Source organism: Colius striatus, chromosome 3 (assembly GCF_028858725.1).
Source record: "Colius striatus isolate bColStr4 chromosome 3, bColStr4.1.hap1, whole genome shotgun sequence".
Lineage (NCBI taxonomy): Eukaryota > Metazoa > Chordata > Aves > Coliiformes > Coliidae > Colius > Colius striatus.
In genome coordinates this window covers 12,010,427-12,030,516 of record NC_084761.1, presented here as the reverse complement: position 1 = coordinate 12,030,516, position 20,090 = coordinate 12,010,427, and the positions used below count along the sequence as shown (strand labels likewise).

Genomic DNA, 20,090 nt, shown 5'->3' with positions numbered 1-20,090 from the left:
GTTAAGCCTTAGATTAACCTCAACTGAGAAGCATGAGTGTTTGCTGATGCTTCTTTCTGACCGACATCAGCTTGTCTCCATCGGCATTTCCCCCTATAGTGAGCTTGCCTGAGTTTTCACCTTGAAATCTCCAACACAGCAGAGAAGTCTGCAGCAGTGGAGTTGTCCACATCCCACTTTTTGGACACTTGAAAGTGAAATTTGGCTGGAGGTGCCTCTTCAGCTGCCTAAATAGGACTGGTTTTAAAATCGTTGCAGCAGTTGAGGTGCACACATGGCAGCTACCTAGATGAGCCAGGTCTGTTCTCATAACCAGAGCAGCCCTTGAGGGAAGCAATTATGTGGCATGTCAGTAGCAAACCCCAAAACACCTAAAAAGACAAGGAGGCTGCTCAGCAAGGAGGGAACTTTAAACTTTCATGTGTTGCAGAGGCTGAAAGAGGAAAGTTTCACACAGCAAAGTCGATGGGACTTTTGGACTATGACTTACTCAGGCTAGAATTGAGCCTTGATTTATATAATTACAGGAGTTCATAAAATGGGACTGCACTGCTCCAGGGGATGGAGGGTGATAGTTTTAGAAAACCCAAGGTGTACAAATGTCCTCATGCAACCTGGAAGTTGTGGCTGTGCTGCTGAATGCCACTCCCTCGATACCACAGCTGCCAGAGCATCTCATACGAGCTGATTTCTGGCACAGCTATAAAACCAGCAGCTAGGAAAGGAACAAGCCTTAAATTAAAAAATTCTCCATTCCCTTCATAAAGCAATAGCTTTGACTGTAAATGTGTCGAACACTCAATAATAGATGATCAGGAGCCATTAGCACCGCAGCAGATGTGCTCAAAGCCATTTGGATTTCTCTTCAAAGCAAACAAAGAGGAATGTTATGTGTGTGTGAGGATGGGTTTCTGTGATTTACAGGTTGTACAGCAGTGCTGCCTACGTGGGGAGAATGCTTTATTCAGGGGTGCCCCAGAGAGAGGGTTCTAAACCCATCTGAAGTCGGTAGGGAACTTCACTGCTGATTTCTGTAAGACTCTGGTGAGGGATTAAATTAATCTCATCCTTGCCTGGATCGATCTATGTGAGCAGCTGCCCAGACTGAGGTTTTATTTACTGGTGTGGGTAAGAATCCCATCTAAAGCTACTCAGGGCTTGGAGGATATTTTAGCCTGATCTCATAGCTTTGCAGGCTGCCTGTATGAAATCCAGACCTTCAGGTGGTTCCTGGCCCTTTGCAGGTGCTTCCTGCTGAAGTTTCAGCAGCATATGGCTTGCTGTAGCCCATCTCCAGTGCACGCTGAGGCTGTAAACACTTCTCATCCTCAAGTGTTTCACTGTCTCACCCCTTTGCTCTCTGTATAAAAGTTGTGGTTGCGTGCAAGGCTGTAGGTTGGTTCTCCTTTGTGCTGCAGAGGTCCAGGCAGGACCAGCTCTGGGCTTGGGCAGTGATGGGTAGGGGATGAGGGACAGCAACTCCTCCGTGTGCCAGGTGAGAAAGATGCAGTCCATCTTCCCATGCAGCTTTTGTGCATGTAACTTGCAATGCCCACAGCAATGACTTTTTGGGGTGTTTGTGTCTTCCCCAAGGAGGATCCTGGTCTCTGTTTTGGTAGTGCTTTTGTGCTCAAACTTCAGCTTTGGATATTATTATGACTTGGTACTGCCTGCCTGTCCTTGAACATTTTCTCACCCAGCTTTCCAGCTAAATCAGGCTTGGAGTGCATTCAGTGCTGGTAAATGGGATGAGCATCGCACTGGGAACCTCTCAGCTTTCATCTGCCTTTTTGTAATAAAAGACTGGCTTCAAAAGATCAAAACCTGAAGGTTATTTACCTGTAACTGGATTTTTTTTTCCTCTGAGCAGCCAGCAGCTCCCAGGTGGGCATGTGGTGATGCCACTTGAAGAGGAAGCATTTGATTTCCAAGTAAAATTAGATTCCACATTCAATTCTCAGTAAGGCAAGCACAGGACTTCCAGTAAAGACATTTTCTGTAGCAGAGGGTTTTAACATGTCCCAGCAGATACAATCGAATCGCCCCGCAGAAGCCAACTATTGTCTTATCTTTAATATGTAAACACTTGCTCAATAATTAAGTTACCATGGAAGTCATACTGTATCAATGGACAATTCTAAGATAAACTGATAAAAGAGAGGATGTTGCTGTGTTTGCTGTGGTGGACACCAAACCTGATACTGGCTGCAGCTGTCAGGTGAAGACTTGGGAATCGTGTGCTTTGATATTTTCTCCTTATATTTGTTCCCGTGCATCATTTTCAGGGGAGCTGAGTGCTCACCAGGAGATCAAGAATCACTCTACTAAGAGAGGAGTTTTTTCTCTGGCGAGTGTCCTTTACACCACCTTACCTTGCAGCCACTTGCCCAGAGGTTGTCACCGCCCTCTGGCTCCATTTCCCTACCTTTCACCCTCCTGACAGCTTCTTCACACTGCAAGGGGCAATGTGATCCCATCCAAGATAGCTTCTGGGAGTATGGATGGTTGTATGGATGTCTGGATGAATGTCTTTCTCACCTGAGAGCTACTCCATAAGGAATCATAACATGTGATTAACGAAACCAGTTAAAAACAGCTTAGGAAGCTGGATTAGGTACATGATCTCTTATTATGGCTCCTTTTAGCTGACAACCCGGTGAAAGAAGGGAGGTCTGGATTACACATCAGGCCTGACAGGAGTGTTTTCTGACTGCTAGGCTTAGTGGTGTCATGTACAATTTTAATCAGATTTAAATAGTGGCAAACATCACAAGCTTAATGGATTTCAGCTTTATGATTGGGGCTTTGCTTAGAAGCAATTTGGATTTTCAGCTGTGAGCCAGCAATGCAAGTGGATTCGTGATGACTTTAAACGGGATTTGGAAGCCAGGGACTAACCTTGCATTTACATACCACGTGCCTATGTATGGCAGCAGACCTCGTCTTCTTTCCATCACCCTCAGGATCTCGATGTGTTGTTAAGCTCAGCCCCATGGTTTTTCCATAGAGATGTCGTGTCTGGCTCTGTTTCGTGTATTGATCCAAGCAGCTGGGTAGCTGAACAAATGACTTTTTCCATTTCAAAGGCTTTGTTGCTCAAGATGAATCAAGATGACAACGTATTTTTGCTGTAATCCAGAGAGTTTGTTTTCCTTGTTTGGCTTCAACCTTGAATTGTCCTACACATGATCTAAAATGGTCTCTATCCTCTGTTTTAAGGGGCATGGATTTCTCCTCTTGACCATCCCATGGTGAGGCTTTGTCTTGCCTGTGTTGGTTTGGGGTGATTTGTGTAGAGGAAAAGCAGTCACTGAGAACACCAAGGTCTGAATTTCTGCTGAGCAATGGTACTGCTTTGGGCATGTGGCTTTGGGCAGCTTTTTTATGCTGTGGGAGAAGATGCCTTGCAAGACATCAGTATTGAAGGTGGTTTTGTAAAACACATTTGACTTTGATTGGAGGATTGGTAATGGAAGACAGCCTTGTACGCCCATTTTTCAGGGATTGACTGTCTAGAGCTGTCAGGGACAAAAGTCACCATTTCATGACAGCTGGGTGTTGAGGTTTGTTCAAGTGGTCGGTGCTCCCAGTCCTGCATGAACAGGAAGAGGGGCAAAAGGAGAACATCGATACTTTTCAAGTTCCCCTTAGGAGTGGCATTAGGTTGTTCCCTTTATCAGTAAAGGGAAATGTATGTGTTCCTACTCCCTTATGTTTTCTGTGCCACCAAAAACCACCGACCTAAAGTCTTCAGCTACTTCCAGCTCTGAGCTGAGCATTAATCATGATGTTTTCCCTTAGAAGGCCAAGGAGATGTCTGTAAGGTGTTATCTCAGTCATCTACTAAATCCTGTCTTTCTGTCTGATGTAGCCATTCAAGTGCTAATTGCCTTTGATTAAGTCAATCATTTGCAGAGTGAGTGGGTTAATTGGGTATTGTGGAAGCAATCAATCTAATCAGCTGCTTGCATCCATAGCTGAGGTGCTACAATGCAGCAGGACAATAATTGTTTTATGAGCTCCTGGAAGGCAGCAGAGGCAGACTAGATGGCAATAGGAAACCCTTCTCTGCAAAATGGCTTTTAGGAAAGGTAATTTGAATGAATGCTAAGTGCTCATTAAGAGAGGACTGAGCTGGGAATTTCTCTCCTCTAAAAGGTGTGTGCCTGTGAGGGCAAGTGGGAGGTCTTGAGCTCTTTGCCTGGCTGTGTGAGCTGTGGTGAAGATGTGTGGTTGAGGGGGAATAAGAGTTGTCACTCCCTTCTGGCATCTTGAGAGAGTGAGACGTGCTGGGGCACCCATCCTTCCATTCAGTGCACCAAGAGCTTACCTCTCGTGTCCTTCTAGGGGCCAAGAGACTGGTTTGTAGGATCACTCAATGCATCCTTATTTGCACCTTGCTGGGGCTTTCACTTCCCAAGCACTGAACTGTGCTTGGCCAGTAGCATCTCTTGGTGGCTCCTCACTCAGTCTGCGAAGGACAGCATTCAGGGGAAAGGATCCCATCTCATCAGAAGCCTCCAAGGCCCCCTCTGCCTCCTGTGCCTGTGGATGCTGATGGTTCTAATATGCCTGTATCTGCACTGCTGAAGGTGTAACCAGCAGGAAGTGTATTTATCCGGAGATGACTGCAGAATTATTTTCAGGGAAGCTATAAGCTCCTCAGCACAGCTGCAGATGGGGGAAAAAGAAAAGAAAAAGCCAGCTACTAGTGCTGTGCAAGGTGGTAGCTGCAGCCTTGGCTACAAGCTCTAACTTGACACCCCTCTTACAGGGGACAACTGTATGTATGGGAAGGAGGAGCCTGTCTCGACAAACAGTGGTGTTTTTACTCTACGGGGAAAAAAAATAGTATTCCTTATAATTCCTTATTATTTTTATTGGAATGCAACTGCTTAAAAAAATGGCAAAAGGTCTTGCTTTGGCCAAATGCTACAGGAAGAAATATTACAACTTCCAGCAATCAAACCAAACAATTTACACTGACACAGCCAAATGAGAGACTTGCAGTTCTTTCTGTAACTCAAAGTCCAGCCCATAGGGGAACCTTAGAATATGGCACTTTCTCCAATCAGCCCTTGGACTGTGAACACCATGGCTTATCTGAGAACAGATATCCTTCAGACTCTTTGTTTTAAAAGGAGGTTGTGACATTGGTGTCAGCGGTGATGTGAGAAGTCAGGGATTCACCACTCAGCTACTCCAAGTAATTATGCAATTCCTTAACCTCTCAGAAAAAGCAGCTCCAGTAAGTACCTATCTACCATTCTGGTTTAATTAACATCTTACAATGTTAATATATTAATGTTAATATACTCAGCTTCTGACATACAGAGAAGTGGCGATATATACCCTGCAATTTTAGCAGCAAAGTGATGCAGTTGTATTTAAATCTTGTCCAAAGCTCTGAATTGAGATCAAAGCACTTTAATGGCTTAGAGGAAAGAAAATCTACTTCTGTAGGTGATGTCCTGCCCAAACTCTAGGAAAATATGGTTGCTCTTGGATTATACACACAGGTAAATGCCAGCCTCCCATGCTTTGTCTTGCAGCAAAACAAGAAGGCAAGAGACAACGCGATGATTCATTTGGGCTCGGGTACAATATTGGCTCTGTTGCTATGCTCCATTTTGGATACATTAACATGGTTCTCCTAAAAGCCTTGGACCTGTTTTTACCACAACCTTAGAAATGTCATGGAAACAAGCAGTTCTGATGCCTCTTTCCAGGTGAAATTGCGAACTAAAGCGCCAAAGAAACCAAAAAGCAGATGTGTTTTAATTCCAAGTTTATAATGCTTTACTGAGGATGGCAGAAAGCAAAGGCCATGCATGTTTGGGTTGGTTTATCTTTTTCAGGCCAGTGTATCTGATTATACTCCAGGAAGGAGGGTTCTTTTTCTTCTCTGAGAACAATGGCTGAAACAGAAAGAGTAATTTTGAGTACTTCCTATAATCCACATTCTCAGAGGCGAAAAGCCCCATCATTAACTAAGCACCGTGATGGTTTTCGGAGGTGAGGAAGTAGCAATATCTCTCTTGTTAAAAAATGGGGAACTTGAACAAATGGCTGGCGGAAGTTGGATGGAAAGACAATGTCTACATCAGATTGTCTTGACAAAAAAATCTCTCCCTTGCTTCCTCTGTAGCCTCTCAGACAGCGAGATAGCTGGACTAGACTAGAGCATCCAATAGGTCCTGCCAGTTTTAGATGCCTGGCTCAGAGGAGCTCCAGCCACCAGCCTAAGGGAACTGACACAATGCTGTGCAGTATCTTCTTTCCAGTCAAACGATGTAGTGACCCTGTTTGATTTGTCCTGCAGAGTTTTAGCCGTGGCAATAAAGTGAGTGTGGAAGTCACAGTTCCTCGTTTTACCTTGGAAACTACTTAACGGGTCAGAAATACCCCTTGGATGGTGTGATTTCAGGTTATATTACCTGCCATTGGTTGGCTAACTTTGTCACAACTGCTTGGTGGGATTTTTGCAGCTGTCACAGGTTTGTGCCAGAGCTGCCTGCAAAAGCAAGCGATTGTTTTTTCTTCTTGGCATGTGACTAAAGTGATGCAGAAAACTGGACAACCAAACAGCAGCAGTGTTAGCAACATGAGTGATATTTCTAATGGGTGCCCATAGTGCTCTCCAGTAGGTCTTCACCAGGTAGTCCTATCTACAGTCATGATTGGGTGCTGGTGATCAAGTGGGATGATGACAGGCATCTGCATCTCTTGTCCTCGGCCTTGGGAGAGGAACCAAGAGTGGTGGTGACACGGTGCTGCGTGGTCCAACACCAGCAATCAGCAACTGTCGCAGGACTAGTGGTTGTTTAGCTTCAACATAAGCAGAACAGCCCTCAGGAAGATCTGAATTTGGCCAGATACCTCTAAATATGAAGCTGTTGCTAAGGTAGTGCAGTCCACGGAGATGAGGAAGAGACAGTTTAGTTCTTCAACTCTGATGCCCTGGTGTGAGATCTGTTCGCTGTTCAACCTCCTGCAGTTTTGTTTCTCAACACCCTCTCTAGCTGTTTTTGCTGTCCTTTAGATGAGGACACTGGGGACATGTCTTGTTGACATTCTGTTTGCCCGAGGAACCTGGGTGGGTTCATGTTGTGTTCAAGTCCAGTTCATGGTGTTTTGCACTGATCAGTGTTGACAGGGGCGCAGGCAGCAGGTTTGGGCAGAGCAGAGGAACAGCTCCTGAGGGCACAGCCTTGAAGGAAGGAAGGAAGAAAAAGAGAAGCAGCAAGCAAAGGATTTTTTGTACTGTAGTACAGTGAAATTAGCAGCTGACTTTGTCAGAGCAGCCAGGAGCTCTTTTGCAGAGCTGATGAGTCTGGGAAGAGCCAGCAAGTGGACTATGGAAAAGGATAACGAGGACATGTTGGGTTTTTTAATTCCTTCATGGAGTGGAATTTGGGTACTGTGTTTTGCCACAAAAGATTGTAAAGAAGGTCAAACTGATGAAATGTCCCTTTGTAAGAGGTCAGGGAAAGCTGGGTGTCCACCTTGACTTTGACATTCACAGTCTTGTCCTGGGCAGCTCACCAAATCTCTCTGGGCTTTCCTCTCTTTGTAGGTAACTGTTACAATGCCCATCTGACAGGGGTAGGTGTTAGGTGGACACTGCAGGTTTGGAATTATTTGACATCCTCTTAGGGGAAATGCAGAATTAATTTTATTCTTCTTCCCTTAATTGTTAAGAAAAATCACCACAAAAAAATGGTGTTGCAGAGGGGATCAAGTTTAATCAGGAATGGCTGCAGCATCCATCGTCACTCAGATATTTGTAATGATGAATGAATGGGATGAGATCCACAGCCAAGGTTTGTGGAGGACTGAGCTGTGTGTGCCCCGCACCCTGCTGAACCAAGCAAACCCTAGGTGGGGATTTCTGAAGGAAAAGATGGGCATCACCCCACATTTGAGTTTGAGATGTCACTGTCTGCCTCTGGTTGTCTCTCCTCTCTCTCACCCTCTAAACCCAGCTCTCCAGCCTGCTAAGAGATGTTAGCGTTCCACAAATGTCAGGCACATATTGGAGGTGAAGAAGCTCTGAAACCATCTCTGCTGTTAGTGAAGTGAATAGGAATGGCTTTTGAAGTGCTCTCCTGTTGCTCCAACTGGCTTGGCATTAAAAATCAGCACCCTTCAGGAACAGTAACTGCCTGTCCCTGGTTTCTAAACAGCGCAATTTGAGAGCAAGATACTTTACATTTTGCCATTCAGGAGAGCAGTCAGCAATTGCCAGCTGTCAGAGCCCCAGCAGCATCTCTGCCTCATGTTAGGTAAATCCTGCATTTTACACACATATCGGCCAGGCATCACCTACTGCCTGTCTGTCTCCTGTCAGAGAGACATTATTCCTCTTCAGCTCCATCGTGTACAGCCCACTATAGGGTATGCAGAGGTTTTGCTGATATGAGCCTTGCAGGTCACAGCATCTGACTCTGAATCAGTCAGAGCTTTGGCTGCCTGGTAGTTAATTCCTGTCATGGTGGACAAGTGCCCCAGTCTGGGTCTTCCCACCCTGGTGTCGGGTGCAGCTGCCCTTGCCTGGGTTTGTGTGGCTTTCTTGGCTGCCTCCCAAGAAGGCCAATGGCATCCTGGGATGCATCAAGAAGAGTGTGGCCAGCAGGTCGAGGGGGGTTCTGCTCCCTCTCTACTCTGCCCTGGTGAGGCCTCATCTGGAGTCCTGTGTCCAGTTCTGGGCTCCTCAGCTCAAGAGGGACAGAGAACTTCTGCAGAGAGTGCAGCGCAGGGCCACCAAGATGATCAGGGGACTGGAGCATATCTCTGACAAGGAAAGGCTGCAGGATCTTGGGCTGTTCAGCCTGGAGGAGACTGAGGGAACACCTCATTATTACTTACAAGTATTTAAAAGATGTGTATCAAGAGGATGGGGCAACACTTTTCTCTGTAGTGTCCAGTGATAGGACTAGGGGTAACGGACAAAAGCTGGAACACAAACAGTGTAGGATATCCTGAGTCCAGTGTTTCCAGTGTTTGTGTGTGCAGTTTTTCTGCTTTAGGTTTTTATACCATGGAAATATTTTCTACTGCTCACACCTGTGCAGTTGGTGTTGAGGAAGTGGTGGAGGGATTTTTCTGCATCTTTTCATCTGTGGTTTAAATCAATCCTGCATCAGGATGGACGAGAGAAAAGTGGGTTTGTAGCACTGGTTTGTAGCAGGTGAGTGAAGGAGAAGCTTTAATATCCAAAAAGCGGTGAGACTGAGAGAAAGGGAAGGATTCTTCAGTAGGATTTTTGTATAATCCTATCTTAAAAAATAAAAGACACCATCAAACTGCTCTGCTAGTATTCACAAAACTTCTATTGGATAGTTCCTGGGGTTTCTTTGTTTTGAAGCATTTAAAATAAGGGTGCAGGCTAAGTTGGTCATTGTGGCTGCTGCAGGAGGTTCTGGCAGCAATCAGCTGTAATTGCTTTTCTGACTTGAAGAGTTAAGGTTTTTAGGTTTGGGGTTTTTTTTCCTTTCTTTCTGGCTCCTTTGAGTTTTAAATAAAGCATGTGTATTTCAAATAGTGTTCTTCCCAAGCAGCAAATCCACCCAGGGGGCTGATAGCCAGGGAGGGAGAAGAGGCAGGAGCTGGCCTTGGGCTGCCTGGGGGCTGCAGGGACTTGTTCCAAGGGGAGATGATGCTGAGTCTGCCTCAGTGGCTTTCTGAACTAGAGAGCCCAGAAGTCAGTGCAAGCATTTGCCCCTTTTCCATGTGAAAGCCATGTTTGTGGCTTGCTGTGACACAATCATGCTCCATGAACCTCTTACCCCGCGTGCACACACCCTGTTTTTAATTCTTTTAGCAGCATCAGCCGAGGAAGGCAGATCTCACCTGCCTTTCCCTTGCTCCAAAAATACTACTTAATGTGAGTTGAGCAGCATCCCTAGTGCCAGGAGCTGTGGCGGGGGCTGTCCTTTAGGGGCCTGTGTAGGGATGCAGCCCTGCTCCTCAAGTCTTTGCCTGTTTTGCAGCATGGGACACATGGCAGAAATCTCCCTTTGACTGTCACACTGTGGTGTCAGAAAGGGGACATCTGTGAAGCTCAAGCTGTTGGAAAAGAGCAAGAGTAGAATGAGAAGGGCAAATCTGAAGAAGGTCTATATTGTTTGTGGCTTGAGCAACCCATCCACACATTTGGTCTACTTGGCTTTGATGCCGACGCTTCTTTTCTTTACGCCACCTCTTTATTAAACACTGTGGTTTATCCCTGGTTCTGAACAATTGCTTTCTGCTGCAGGGTACCGAGAAGGATTTCTGTGGAAGAGAGGACGTGACAATGGGCAATTCCTGAGCCGAAAATTTGTGTTATCGGAGAGGGAAGGTGCGCTGAAGTACTTCAACAAAAATGACGTGAGTACCTGGGGCTGCTGTATGTGCATGGGGGATTGCAACTGTAAAAGCACCTTTGAATGGGTAACTCCCAGGCCATCATCTTATTTATAGAGTTTCACAGAGTTTCTGTAGGTATCAAGTCCCTGATCACTCCAGGACAAGGGCAGATACAGCTCAGCAGTGTTCTCATTGGATTTGCTCTCAGTCCAGCACCACAGCCATGGCGAGACACTCTAACTGGCTGCTGTACACATTCTTGCTCTCTTGCCCTTTAAAGTCCATAAAGCTTTCTTAAACCACCACTGAAAGAGTTTTTCTCAGCTCTGACTCTGCATAATCCACCTGAAATAGGTTTCATGTTTAAAGCCAGCTTGTGGTGAAGGTGTCACCACCTCACAGTGGTCACTGGGGTCTGAAACCTCCTTTGCATGGCATGGCAAGCAAGGCAGAGGAAAAGCTCTATTACCATGAAAATTGCATTTGTGATGAGCAGGTAGATGCTGCACTGTTCTACACTTGGAGAAAGCCAAAGTGTTTTGTCTGAGCTTCGAGTCTCCCCTGAATGCCACAGCCAAAAGCAGCCTGGGCTGAGCTGCCAGCTGGTTTTCTCAAGTCGTTGATGCAATCGTGGTGTCAGGATAAGCCACACTGTGCAGAGGAGGGGAACTTCTCCATGCCTGGCCACCAGCTTAGATGGCATCATCTTCTCCCTCAGCTTGGTGTGCTGTGGTGCAATTGCATCTCATGGACAGGAGAGAGCCAGTCATGACTGAAGGAGAAGTGAAAGTCCCATCAGCCTCCGTCCAGTTGCCATTTCCAGGAGTTTAAAGCTGCTTTGCTTCATTGTTGGCCATAGCTGTGGTGGGAACAGTGCCGTCTGGACACATCCTCTTTACTGGGATTTCCCCACTGTGGGCACCCACATCTGCTGTGTGCCCACGGCAATTCCCCAAGTTCCCGAAGCAGCGATAGCATCTCTGCTAGCTCAGGGACTTCCATGTGCTGCTGGCCCCAGCTGGGCCCCAAACCTGGTGTCAGCAAGTGCCTGGTCTTTTATTTTTGAGGATGTTTTATTCATGCTTGCTAGTTCATTTCTCAGTGCAGACCCTGAGAGGTAGTAGACATGAAGAGATGTTTTGTAGGAAGACAAACCGTGCCATGAAGTTCAAGTGACCTGTCAATGAAGGTGCAGGTGGGATGGGTGCCTGGCAGGGCCTGATCCGTGCTCACTGTTGTGCTAACCTACCCAAGAGGCAAGCTGTAAGGTACATACTTGTCCCTCTGAAAAGAAACTTCCCAGTTTGGAGGGCAAGGGGAGGAGCAGAGTCAGAAGCTCATGTGAGAGGATGGGACTGGTGGGGATGTGGGCTTGGTGCCCCATGCCAGCCTAGTACCTGGGTCTGAAGTTGGCAAGGGGGATAATCCTCATTGTCTTGGGCAAGGATAAGTTGAGTGTGAGTGCTTGAGATGCAGAAAACATCCTGGACTATTAGCAGTCTGGTTGAGTTTTTTTCCAGGCTGGCTGAACAGTTTTCTTTCTTATTTGATGGTGTTTATCCCAGGGTAAATGGTGGTCACTTGTTGTTAGGTAAAGAGGCTGGAGGAAACCTAGTGATCAGGAGATAGCTGAACAGAGGCTGAGACAGAAGGCATGGTGAAGAAACTTGTCTTTGTTCCACAGCATCCTACCATGAGGCTTGGCCTGTTCCTCTTGTTTCTGGGCTGAAACCTTTCTCCCTTCGAAATCATTTTTCCAGGCTGGCAGAAAGCACTCATCGGTGCTGGAGCAAAATCCCTGAAATTTCATCACCAAGCAGCTTTGTGGGCTGGAAGTTAGATTTTATTTTTTAGCTAATGGCCTCAATCAGGAGGGGTTTTTTCTGTCCAAGTGAACTGCTTTCTGGTTTGAAAGCCAATTCTCAGGTATTTGCTCACTCAGCTGTGTTTTCCAGGCAAAAGAACCCAAAGCAATTATGAAGATCGAACATTTAAATGCCACTTTCCAACCTGCAAAAATCGGGAACCCACATGGACTGCAGATCACTTACTTGAAGGACAATAGCACAAGGAACATCTTTGTCTATCACGAAGATGGCAAGGTGAGAGCGTGGAGGTAACAAGAGGGGTTGGGTTGTGGTCCTGGTTCGCTGCAAAGAAGTTTCTCCTCATGTCCAAGTGGAACTTCCCGTGTTCCAGTTTGTGTCCTTTACCTCCTGTCCTCTCACTGGGTGCTACAGAAAAAAGACTGACCCCATTCTCTTGACACCCACCCTTTAGGTATTTATAAGTGTTGATTAGATCCTTCCTCAGCCTTCTCCAGGCTGAACAGCCCCAGGTCTCTCAGCCTTTCCTTGTCAGAGAGGTGTTCCAGTCCCACAATCAGCTTGGTGGCCCTGCGCTGGACTGTCTCCAGCACTTCTCTGTCCCACTTGAACTGGGGAGCCCAGAACTGGGCACAGGACTCCAGATGAGGCCTCACCAGAGCAGAGGAGGAGCAGAACCTCCCTTGACCTGCTGGCCACACTCTTAATGCACCCAGGGTGCCATTGGCCTTTTTGGCCACGAGGGCACATTGCTGGCTCATGTTCAGTTTATTATCAATCAGGACTCCCAAGTTTCTCTCTGCAGAGCTGCTCTCCAGCAGTTCAACCCCCAGCCTGTCCTGGTGCATGGGGTTGTTCCTCCCCAGGTGCAGGACTCTGCCCTTGCCCTTGTTGAACTTCATGGATGTGCACTTGTGTCTGTGCTGCTGCATGTAGGTATATGAAGGATATACTCCCCTCAGTACATATGTGTGGAGCAGGCACTGCTTGTCACTGAGTGCTGCTATAGCACAGTGAAGTATCTCCCTGGCCACGATTTAAACCCAAATAAGAGGAAGAAGCTCTTTCCTGTGAAGGCTGCATCCCGCTGACGTGCCGCTCCCCCCACCGTGCCCCTGTCTGGGGTTTGCTGGGCTTTGGCGTTCCGCTTAGCCCAGCTGCAAGCACCGAAGTCACAGTTTTACTGGTTTTGGGGTTTGAAATGCTGAGCTTCATGCTGGGGGTTTGTGGAAGGAACAGTCTTGCTGCTCTCACGTGGCTGCTCCTGCCTTCGTGTGGGTGGTTTGGCAGGACATGCTCTGATGCCGCCTGATAATGCACAGGTTGGATTTCTTTCAACTTCTCTGAAATTGGTGAGGGAGGGCTGTGAGAAGAATACCAGGGGTAAGCAGCAGCAGCCACCCTTTGGGACCAGAGGCAGTCCTTGGACACACCTGCTGTCCCTCTGCTGCCCTTCACTCCCTCCACACTCCCCCAGCAGCCCTGCCGTGTCCCTGGTACCCCCATCTGAAATGCCTGACCCTGTTTTAGGCTCTTGTCTCTCATCTCTGGGGTTTGATCCCTCCCCACCTAATCCTGTCACTGATCTGTCTGGCCTCCCACTAGGACAGGATTCATGGGGTTTTTTTTCCCCAGTGAGGAGCTCTGCAGTAATCCAGAGCATCGTGTGCTGCTCTCCATTTGACTCTTCTGCTGCAATGCCCCAAAAGAAAGCAGGCTCATCTCTCACATAGGATCATCCCACGTGTACTTATTCAACCCCTAGAGCAGGGAGAGCCCTGCCACCTCAGCAATGTTTGCTGGGGGAAGGCACCCAGAGGGAGAAAAGCCAGATGGATGGAGCAGATTACTGTGCTGCTGCCCCAGAGCTTCCCGGGGTGGGACAGGGTTGCAGGGCTTGGCTGCAGATGGAGTTCCTGCATGACTTCAGCTTGTGTCCTGATGGCAAACGAGAGACTGAAGCCAATCCTGTCCCCCTGCTCAAAAATGGGCATTTCTGGTGTTTTTTTTGGTGTGGATGTCTAACAGCAGCAGGTGCCTGGAGGGACAGGGCAAGAAGTGTGTTGGGCTCTGACCATTTTACAGGATGTTGTAGTCTCTCGTGAGCCAGCCAGGGCGAAGATGAGGCGCTGGTTAGAGCTGGAGATCGACCCTCTGCATGGGGTGACAGTGTGTCCTACATCCCGGAGGCACCTGAGCCAGGCTGTCCCTCCTGCGGGCACAGGGCTGGAGCCAGCCTCTCCCTGCTCCCGGGCTCCAGCTGGGCGTGGGAGGCAGCAGAGATGCAGAAGAGGATTTCCCACCCCTCAGAGCTCCTCTCCGAGGCTGAAGCTCCCTCTGCAGGGCTTCTGGAAGCCACGGCAGGAACGCTGTCAGCCGGCCTTGGCGTTGCCATCACCTTTAGGATGCTGAGAGATGGACTGAGTCTGCAGGGAAGGCCACCCTTTGGGGTTCACACAAAGATCTTTGGATGTTCTCTGGACAAATCAGCAAAATGCTCTTTCATGGTGCTGCTTGATTCCTGAGCCACCCCATGAGCTTTCAAGGTAGGCAGAGGTGGCATGAGGGATCAGCAGCAGCAGGAGGGCTCACTGCCTGAGCTCCAGGGATGGATGAGCAACAAGAAGTTGAGCTTTTATCTGGTGTTGTCACCCACTGCAGTGTGGGTGGCTCTGGTGCAGGATGGAGACCAGAGAGACATCAAGGTGGCATGCAGAGGGGAAGTCTGCTGTGGCACTGCAAGAAGACCAGAAGGAAGTTGAGAGCCTGGAAATGCCATTTGCAAAGATGCAGACAGTAGTTCGCTTTCTGTGCTCGCTCTGAGACAGAAATCAGTGAAAGGAATCTCTGCCAACGAGCTAATGAGAGGACACCTCCTCATTTGAAAACAGCAGTTTACCATTGGTTTAGTACATCAGCTATGATCTCTCACCCTGACTGTGATATTGTAATTATACACAATTTTTAGCAAAGGAGCTTCCTGGCTTTGCACACACAGGTGTAGGTTCTATGAAGAAAGGTGGGGATGCCCCTTCCTCCAGAGATGGACGATCGATAGTGCAAGAGGCGATCAACTGCTGGACATCAATGCAGGTTTCAGCCTCTGCAGGGGGAAACTCTCACATCACAATCAAGGAGGAGACCTGCGTATAGAAATATGTATTTATGTCTTCATCCAGTTGGTGGCTGTATGAAATACCAACATTTTAACCTTACAGCTTATTGTTCATTACCTCTGGCTAGGTTTGGTCATCATTAACTTGAGGAAGTCAGTTCCTCTGGCTGATCCTCTTTGTGCTGCTACCTGGGGTCTGCTGAGCTGCTTAGGGTAGGAAAGCAAGTGGTAAGTAAAACCTCAGACAAGTGGGTCAGAGTTTTCCAAAACATTGTTTGTTGCATGTCCTGTTATGTTTGGGGGTTTTTTTTTCCCTTCAACTTGAAGTAGATGAACAAGCCAAAGCAAAGTGTTTGACGTGTTAGTGGGTGGCTGTTTGCCATGTTAGACCATTTCGGACATAATTCAACTCCTTAAAACTGAGTTGTCCGAAGTTATTCATGAGCCACCCCCCCTTCCGCCCCAAATCATTCCTAAAGGCCAACCTACGCTTCACTATGGTCTTTCCCATGTTACAGCAACCTCACCTGTTTATTTTTGGATCAAGTCTGGCTCACTGAGCCTGTCTCTGATGTGTGAAGCCTCACACATGTGTGTTAATGCCAGCGGGACAGCTCGGCACCCGTTCCCCCGCAGCTCAGCATCCTGGTGTGGGCAGCTGTTACATCTCCCTTCCAATGTGCCTTTCCTCTGCCCATACCTTTACAGCAAAAGGCAGTATCTGAGAGCTCCCTGTATGGCCCACTTAAAATTAAGGTGGCATTTTTTTCAGTGAAACCTTCAAAAAGACATCCAGTGTAGCACAAGCTCAGTGGGTCTCGCCAGAGGCAAATGAATAAATGAGTTTTGAAACAAAGAAGTTATAAACCTGCTATTTTGTGGGACACGAAAAGCCCACAACAAAAATAGAGAGAGATTTTTGCCAAGGAAAGGAAGAAGTGCCAGAGCTTTTGGGAATTTTCGCTGGGACTTTGATATCACTGTGCTGATCCCTAGAGGACTCGCAGATTGACTGACAGACTGGAGTACAAAGATAAAGAGATATTTAGAAGTATGTTGCTAAAATTTGGGTGGGATTCAGGCATTCCTTGCCTTTGCTGCTCGCAGATAGGGTGGTGGCCAGACTGCAGCAGTGTCAGGTGCCTTTGCACCCAGCCAGCATGAGCTGAGCAGTGTCCATCAGGTCAAGCTCAGTATCTCAAATGCTGATTTGTTGCTGGTTCTGCTAGTTCAGAGTTGTGCTTCAGTCCTTCCCTCTGCAGGCAGCCCCTCAGCGCTCATGGACACGTGCATGTCTCGCAGCCTGGGCTGGCAGCTGGATGTTCCCTGTCCTTTACCCATTTGCTGCTCTCTTTTCTGCCTGTATTTTATTCTTTTTTAGGACTGCTGCTAAGCTACGCTCTGTCACTTGGGACAGTGTGATAGGAGACATGAAGCCCAGCAGAATCACGTTGGTTTATGTGCAGGCTGTTACTCCCTATGCTTTTCCTTCTCGTTACTAGGAAATAGTGGATTGGTTCAACGCCATCCGGGCAGCCCGTTTTCATTACTTACAAGTGGCATTCCCTGGAGCCAGCGACTTTGACGTGAGTTTTCCTGCAGTTATTTTTTCTTCTTCTTCTTTTCCCCCTTGCTCATTTTTAGCATCTTGTTAACCAGCTGGAAGGCTTGGAGAGTGCTCCATCCTTCAGAGCCTCTTACAGTTACTGGGCTGAAATTACCATGATGAGATGTGGAACCCACGTGAAGCACCTGTCACCAACATCCAGCCTGGGGAGCTCTGTGTGTGTGTGTGTGTGCGTGCACACATGGTCACCCTCACAATGTGAGTCGTGCCTGTGAGTAACTCCAGCACAGTCACACATGCAGAAGCCATCAGCATCTCTTCCTGAGATTGTTGCTGTAGTATTAAAAGCTGAAACAAAGGCTGGAAGGAGGGTAGAAAAGATGAAGGCAAAAGAATGTCAGTGCTGTACCTGAGCATCTGGAATGAGTTCTGGCGTGCAGCCTGTCTTATGAATCTCTGTCTGTGTTTTCCGGGAGCTGGAGCTCCTAATTGCATTACCTTTTGCTAATATAATACTGGAGGCAGTGCTAACACAAGCTGGCAGCAAGCGCCTCGTGTTGTAGTTGCAATTGGTGTGTACAGTCACCGGTGGCTGTTGTTGATTACTCTCTTGTTACAAAATCACAGAATGGTGGCAGTTGGAAGGGACCTCTAGAGCTCATCCAGTCCAACCCCCTGCTAAAGCAGGTTCCCTTTGATCAGGAGGGACAGGAGTGTGTCCAGGTGGGTTTGGAAACCTCTAGAGAAGGAGACTCCACACCCTCCTTGGGCAGCCTGTGCCAGGGATCCCTCACTCTCCCAGTAATGAAATTTCTCCTCACGTCCAAGTGGAACTTCCTGTGTTCCAGTTTGTGTCTGTTACCCCTTGTTGTGTCACTGGGCGCTACAGAAAAAAGACTGACACCATCCTCTTGACACCCACCCTTTAGGTATTTTGTAAGTGTTGAGGAGATCCTTTCTCAGTCTTCTCCAGGCTGAACAGCCCCAGGTATCTCAGCCTTTCCTCGTCAGAGAGGTGTTCCAGGCCCACAATCATCTTGGTGCCCCTGTGTTGCACTCTCTCCAGAAGTTCTCTGTCACTTTTGAACTGGGGAGCCTGGAACTGGACACGGCACTCCAGATGAGGCCTCACCAGGGCAGAGAAGAGTGTAATGTTTAGTGAGGTTTCGTTTATGACTCTGAAATTCTGAACATAGTGTTCAGCTTGGGGGGACCTCTGTGAGACTGGATGATGTCCATGAGGTAGCTCTGTCCTGGCTGTTGCCATCATTAGCCTCTAATTTATGATTCCTTTACCCTGTCAGAGAGATGAAAAGGCATTAGGTTGAAACAGGAACCAAGTTAAATGCAGTAGAGAGATAGAAATTGCTCACATCACCCTGAGGATGCCCAGGCTGCCCCTGCAGCTCCCGGGGAGTGAGGGATGCTTCAGAGACCCATCTGCAGAGTGGAGGAACCTGAGACAAGGGTGATATGAGCCCTTGCTTAGCAAAGTGTCCTCAGCCCTGTCCCAGGAGCCAAACACTGGTGCTATGAAAGCTGCAGAGCCCTTTGCTGCTCATGATGAAGTGACTAGAACAAAGATGCTCCCAGCTGCTGTGGAGCAGCTGTGTGATTCTTTGGGCTGCGGTTTGGGGCTGAGTGTCTTTGCCCTACAAGCACATGTCTGCTCGACCCAGAGTTAGGTGTTGTGGGAGTGCAGTTTGGCAAGCAGAGCTGCATAAATGAGAGGTGGGAGCAGGGGTGGGGAGGCACGTGGCCAAAGGCACGTGGCCTTGGTTTTGGTGGTGAGACTCATCATGTTTCCAAGAGGCTTTTAGAGGCATCTGCAAAGATCTCACAGCTCCTGCCTCGTCTTCACTAAGCAGGGTTAAAAATATCCCCGGCACTGGTAGGTGCTGTCAGCAGTATCTGTGGGAAGGGCAGCGCACAGGCAGCAAGTGCTGATGGGCTTTTACAGGCAAATTCCACCTCAGGGCTTGTGTGAGGGGATCTCTATGTCTGGTGGAGCAGATGCAGTGCCAGAGCTGACCCGTGAAGTGGGATTTGTCCCCAGGGCTTCTGCTGGCTTTGCTGGCAAAGCGCTCAAAAATGCTTCATGTTTCTGCACCCAGCTCTCCTGTTTTGGAGTGAAAGCAAAGCATTCAGCCAGAGCCATCAGGTGGGCTTGGGGACAGGGGTGAGCTCAGGGTGGGTTTTCCTTCCCACCCCCCCCAGCGCTGCCCCACACACACGGTGACCCCCTCAGCTCCCTCCATCTGATGCTGCTCTCTCTTCTCTCCAGCTGGTGCCAAAGCTTTCTAGAAACTACCTGAAGGAAGGGTATATGGAGAAAACGGGGCCAAAGGTAGGCTATAAAATGTTTTTGCAGTCCCTCTAAACATGTCTTGCTCTGCAATAGGCTGAGAAGGGTCTGTTGGTGGGACAGACCAACCCTTGCTGGAGAGGCAAAGCCTTACCACCCTGAATATGTTAACATACTTAACATACTACATCCTCACCTGTGAGCAAACAAAATTTTGGGTTTAAAAAATCCCAAATCACTTCACAAATCAACCACTCCCCTCTCACTGCCTGTTCCTCCCCACCTGGTATAGCTGGCCTTGACCCTGGCTGTGGTGGCTCCGTAGCTGCCTGTTCCCAACTGCCCCAGCCCATCATGCTCCTCTGAGTGCCTGGATACTCCTGGGCCATGCTCAGTAAGAGAGAAGCTGTGCTGCTTTGGTGTGTAATCCATCCTTTTTTGACTCTTCAGCAAACAGAGGGATTCAAGAAGCGATGGTTCACCATGGATGACCGGCGGCTCATGTATTTCAAAGATCCCCTGGTAAGGTGAAGGTGCCTGGGCTGTCTGCTGGGGATTATCTGCAATAAAATAATAACAGTAAGAACAATAACAGCAATAGTAATCATCTGCAGTGAAGCTCAGGCTGGTGGGAGAGCCAAGAGGACGCTGAGCCATCACTGCTAGGTGCATCAGCCTGATGCCCAGCCTGTGCATAGATAGTCACCAAAATGGCTTTGGAAACCCTGTGTATCTGGGCTTTGGAAACCTTGGTGTTGGTCCCGTAGTGTGGGTGCCCTGGGAGGAGCTGGAGCTTTGTGGGGTGGCTGGTGCTTTTGGTGTGTGGCTGCTGCACCTTGCTACTGGGGCCTCGGGGTGGTGCAGGGTGAGCTGTGTCCTGGCTCACCTTCACGGTCGCTCCTGCCTGACTGCTCTGCTGTCTCCTAG

At 48.2% G+C, this 20,090-nt stretch overlaps 1 protein-coding gene across 1 annotated transcript in view; it reads left to right on the top strand.

Moving 5' to 3' along the window:
* Positions 1-20,090, top strand: part of ADAP1 (ArfGAP with dual PH domains 1) — a 60,040-nt gene that overhangs the window by 38,046 nt on the left and 1,904 nt on the right. The window contains exons 5-9 of the mRNA XM_061992719.1: positions 10,259-10,371; positions 12,306-12,452; positions 16,794-16,877; positions 19,143-19,205; positions 19,614-19,685. Coding sequence (XP_061848703.1) covers positions 10,259-10,371; positions 12,306-12,452; positions 16,794-16,877; positions 19,143-19,205; positions 19,614-19,685 — 479 coding nt within the window. The remainder of the gene's footprint in view (positions 1-10,258; positions 10,372-12,305; positions 12,453-16,793; positions 16,878-19,142; positions 19,206-19,613; positions 19,686-20,090) is intronic.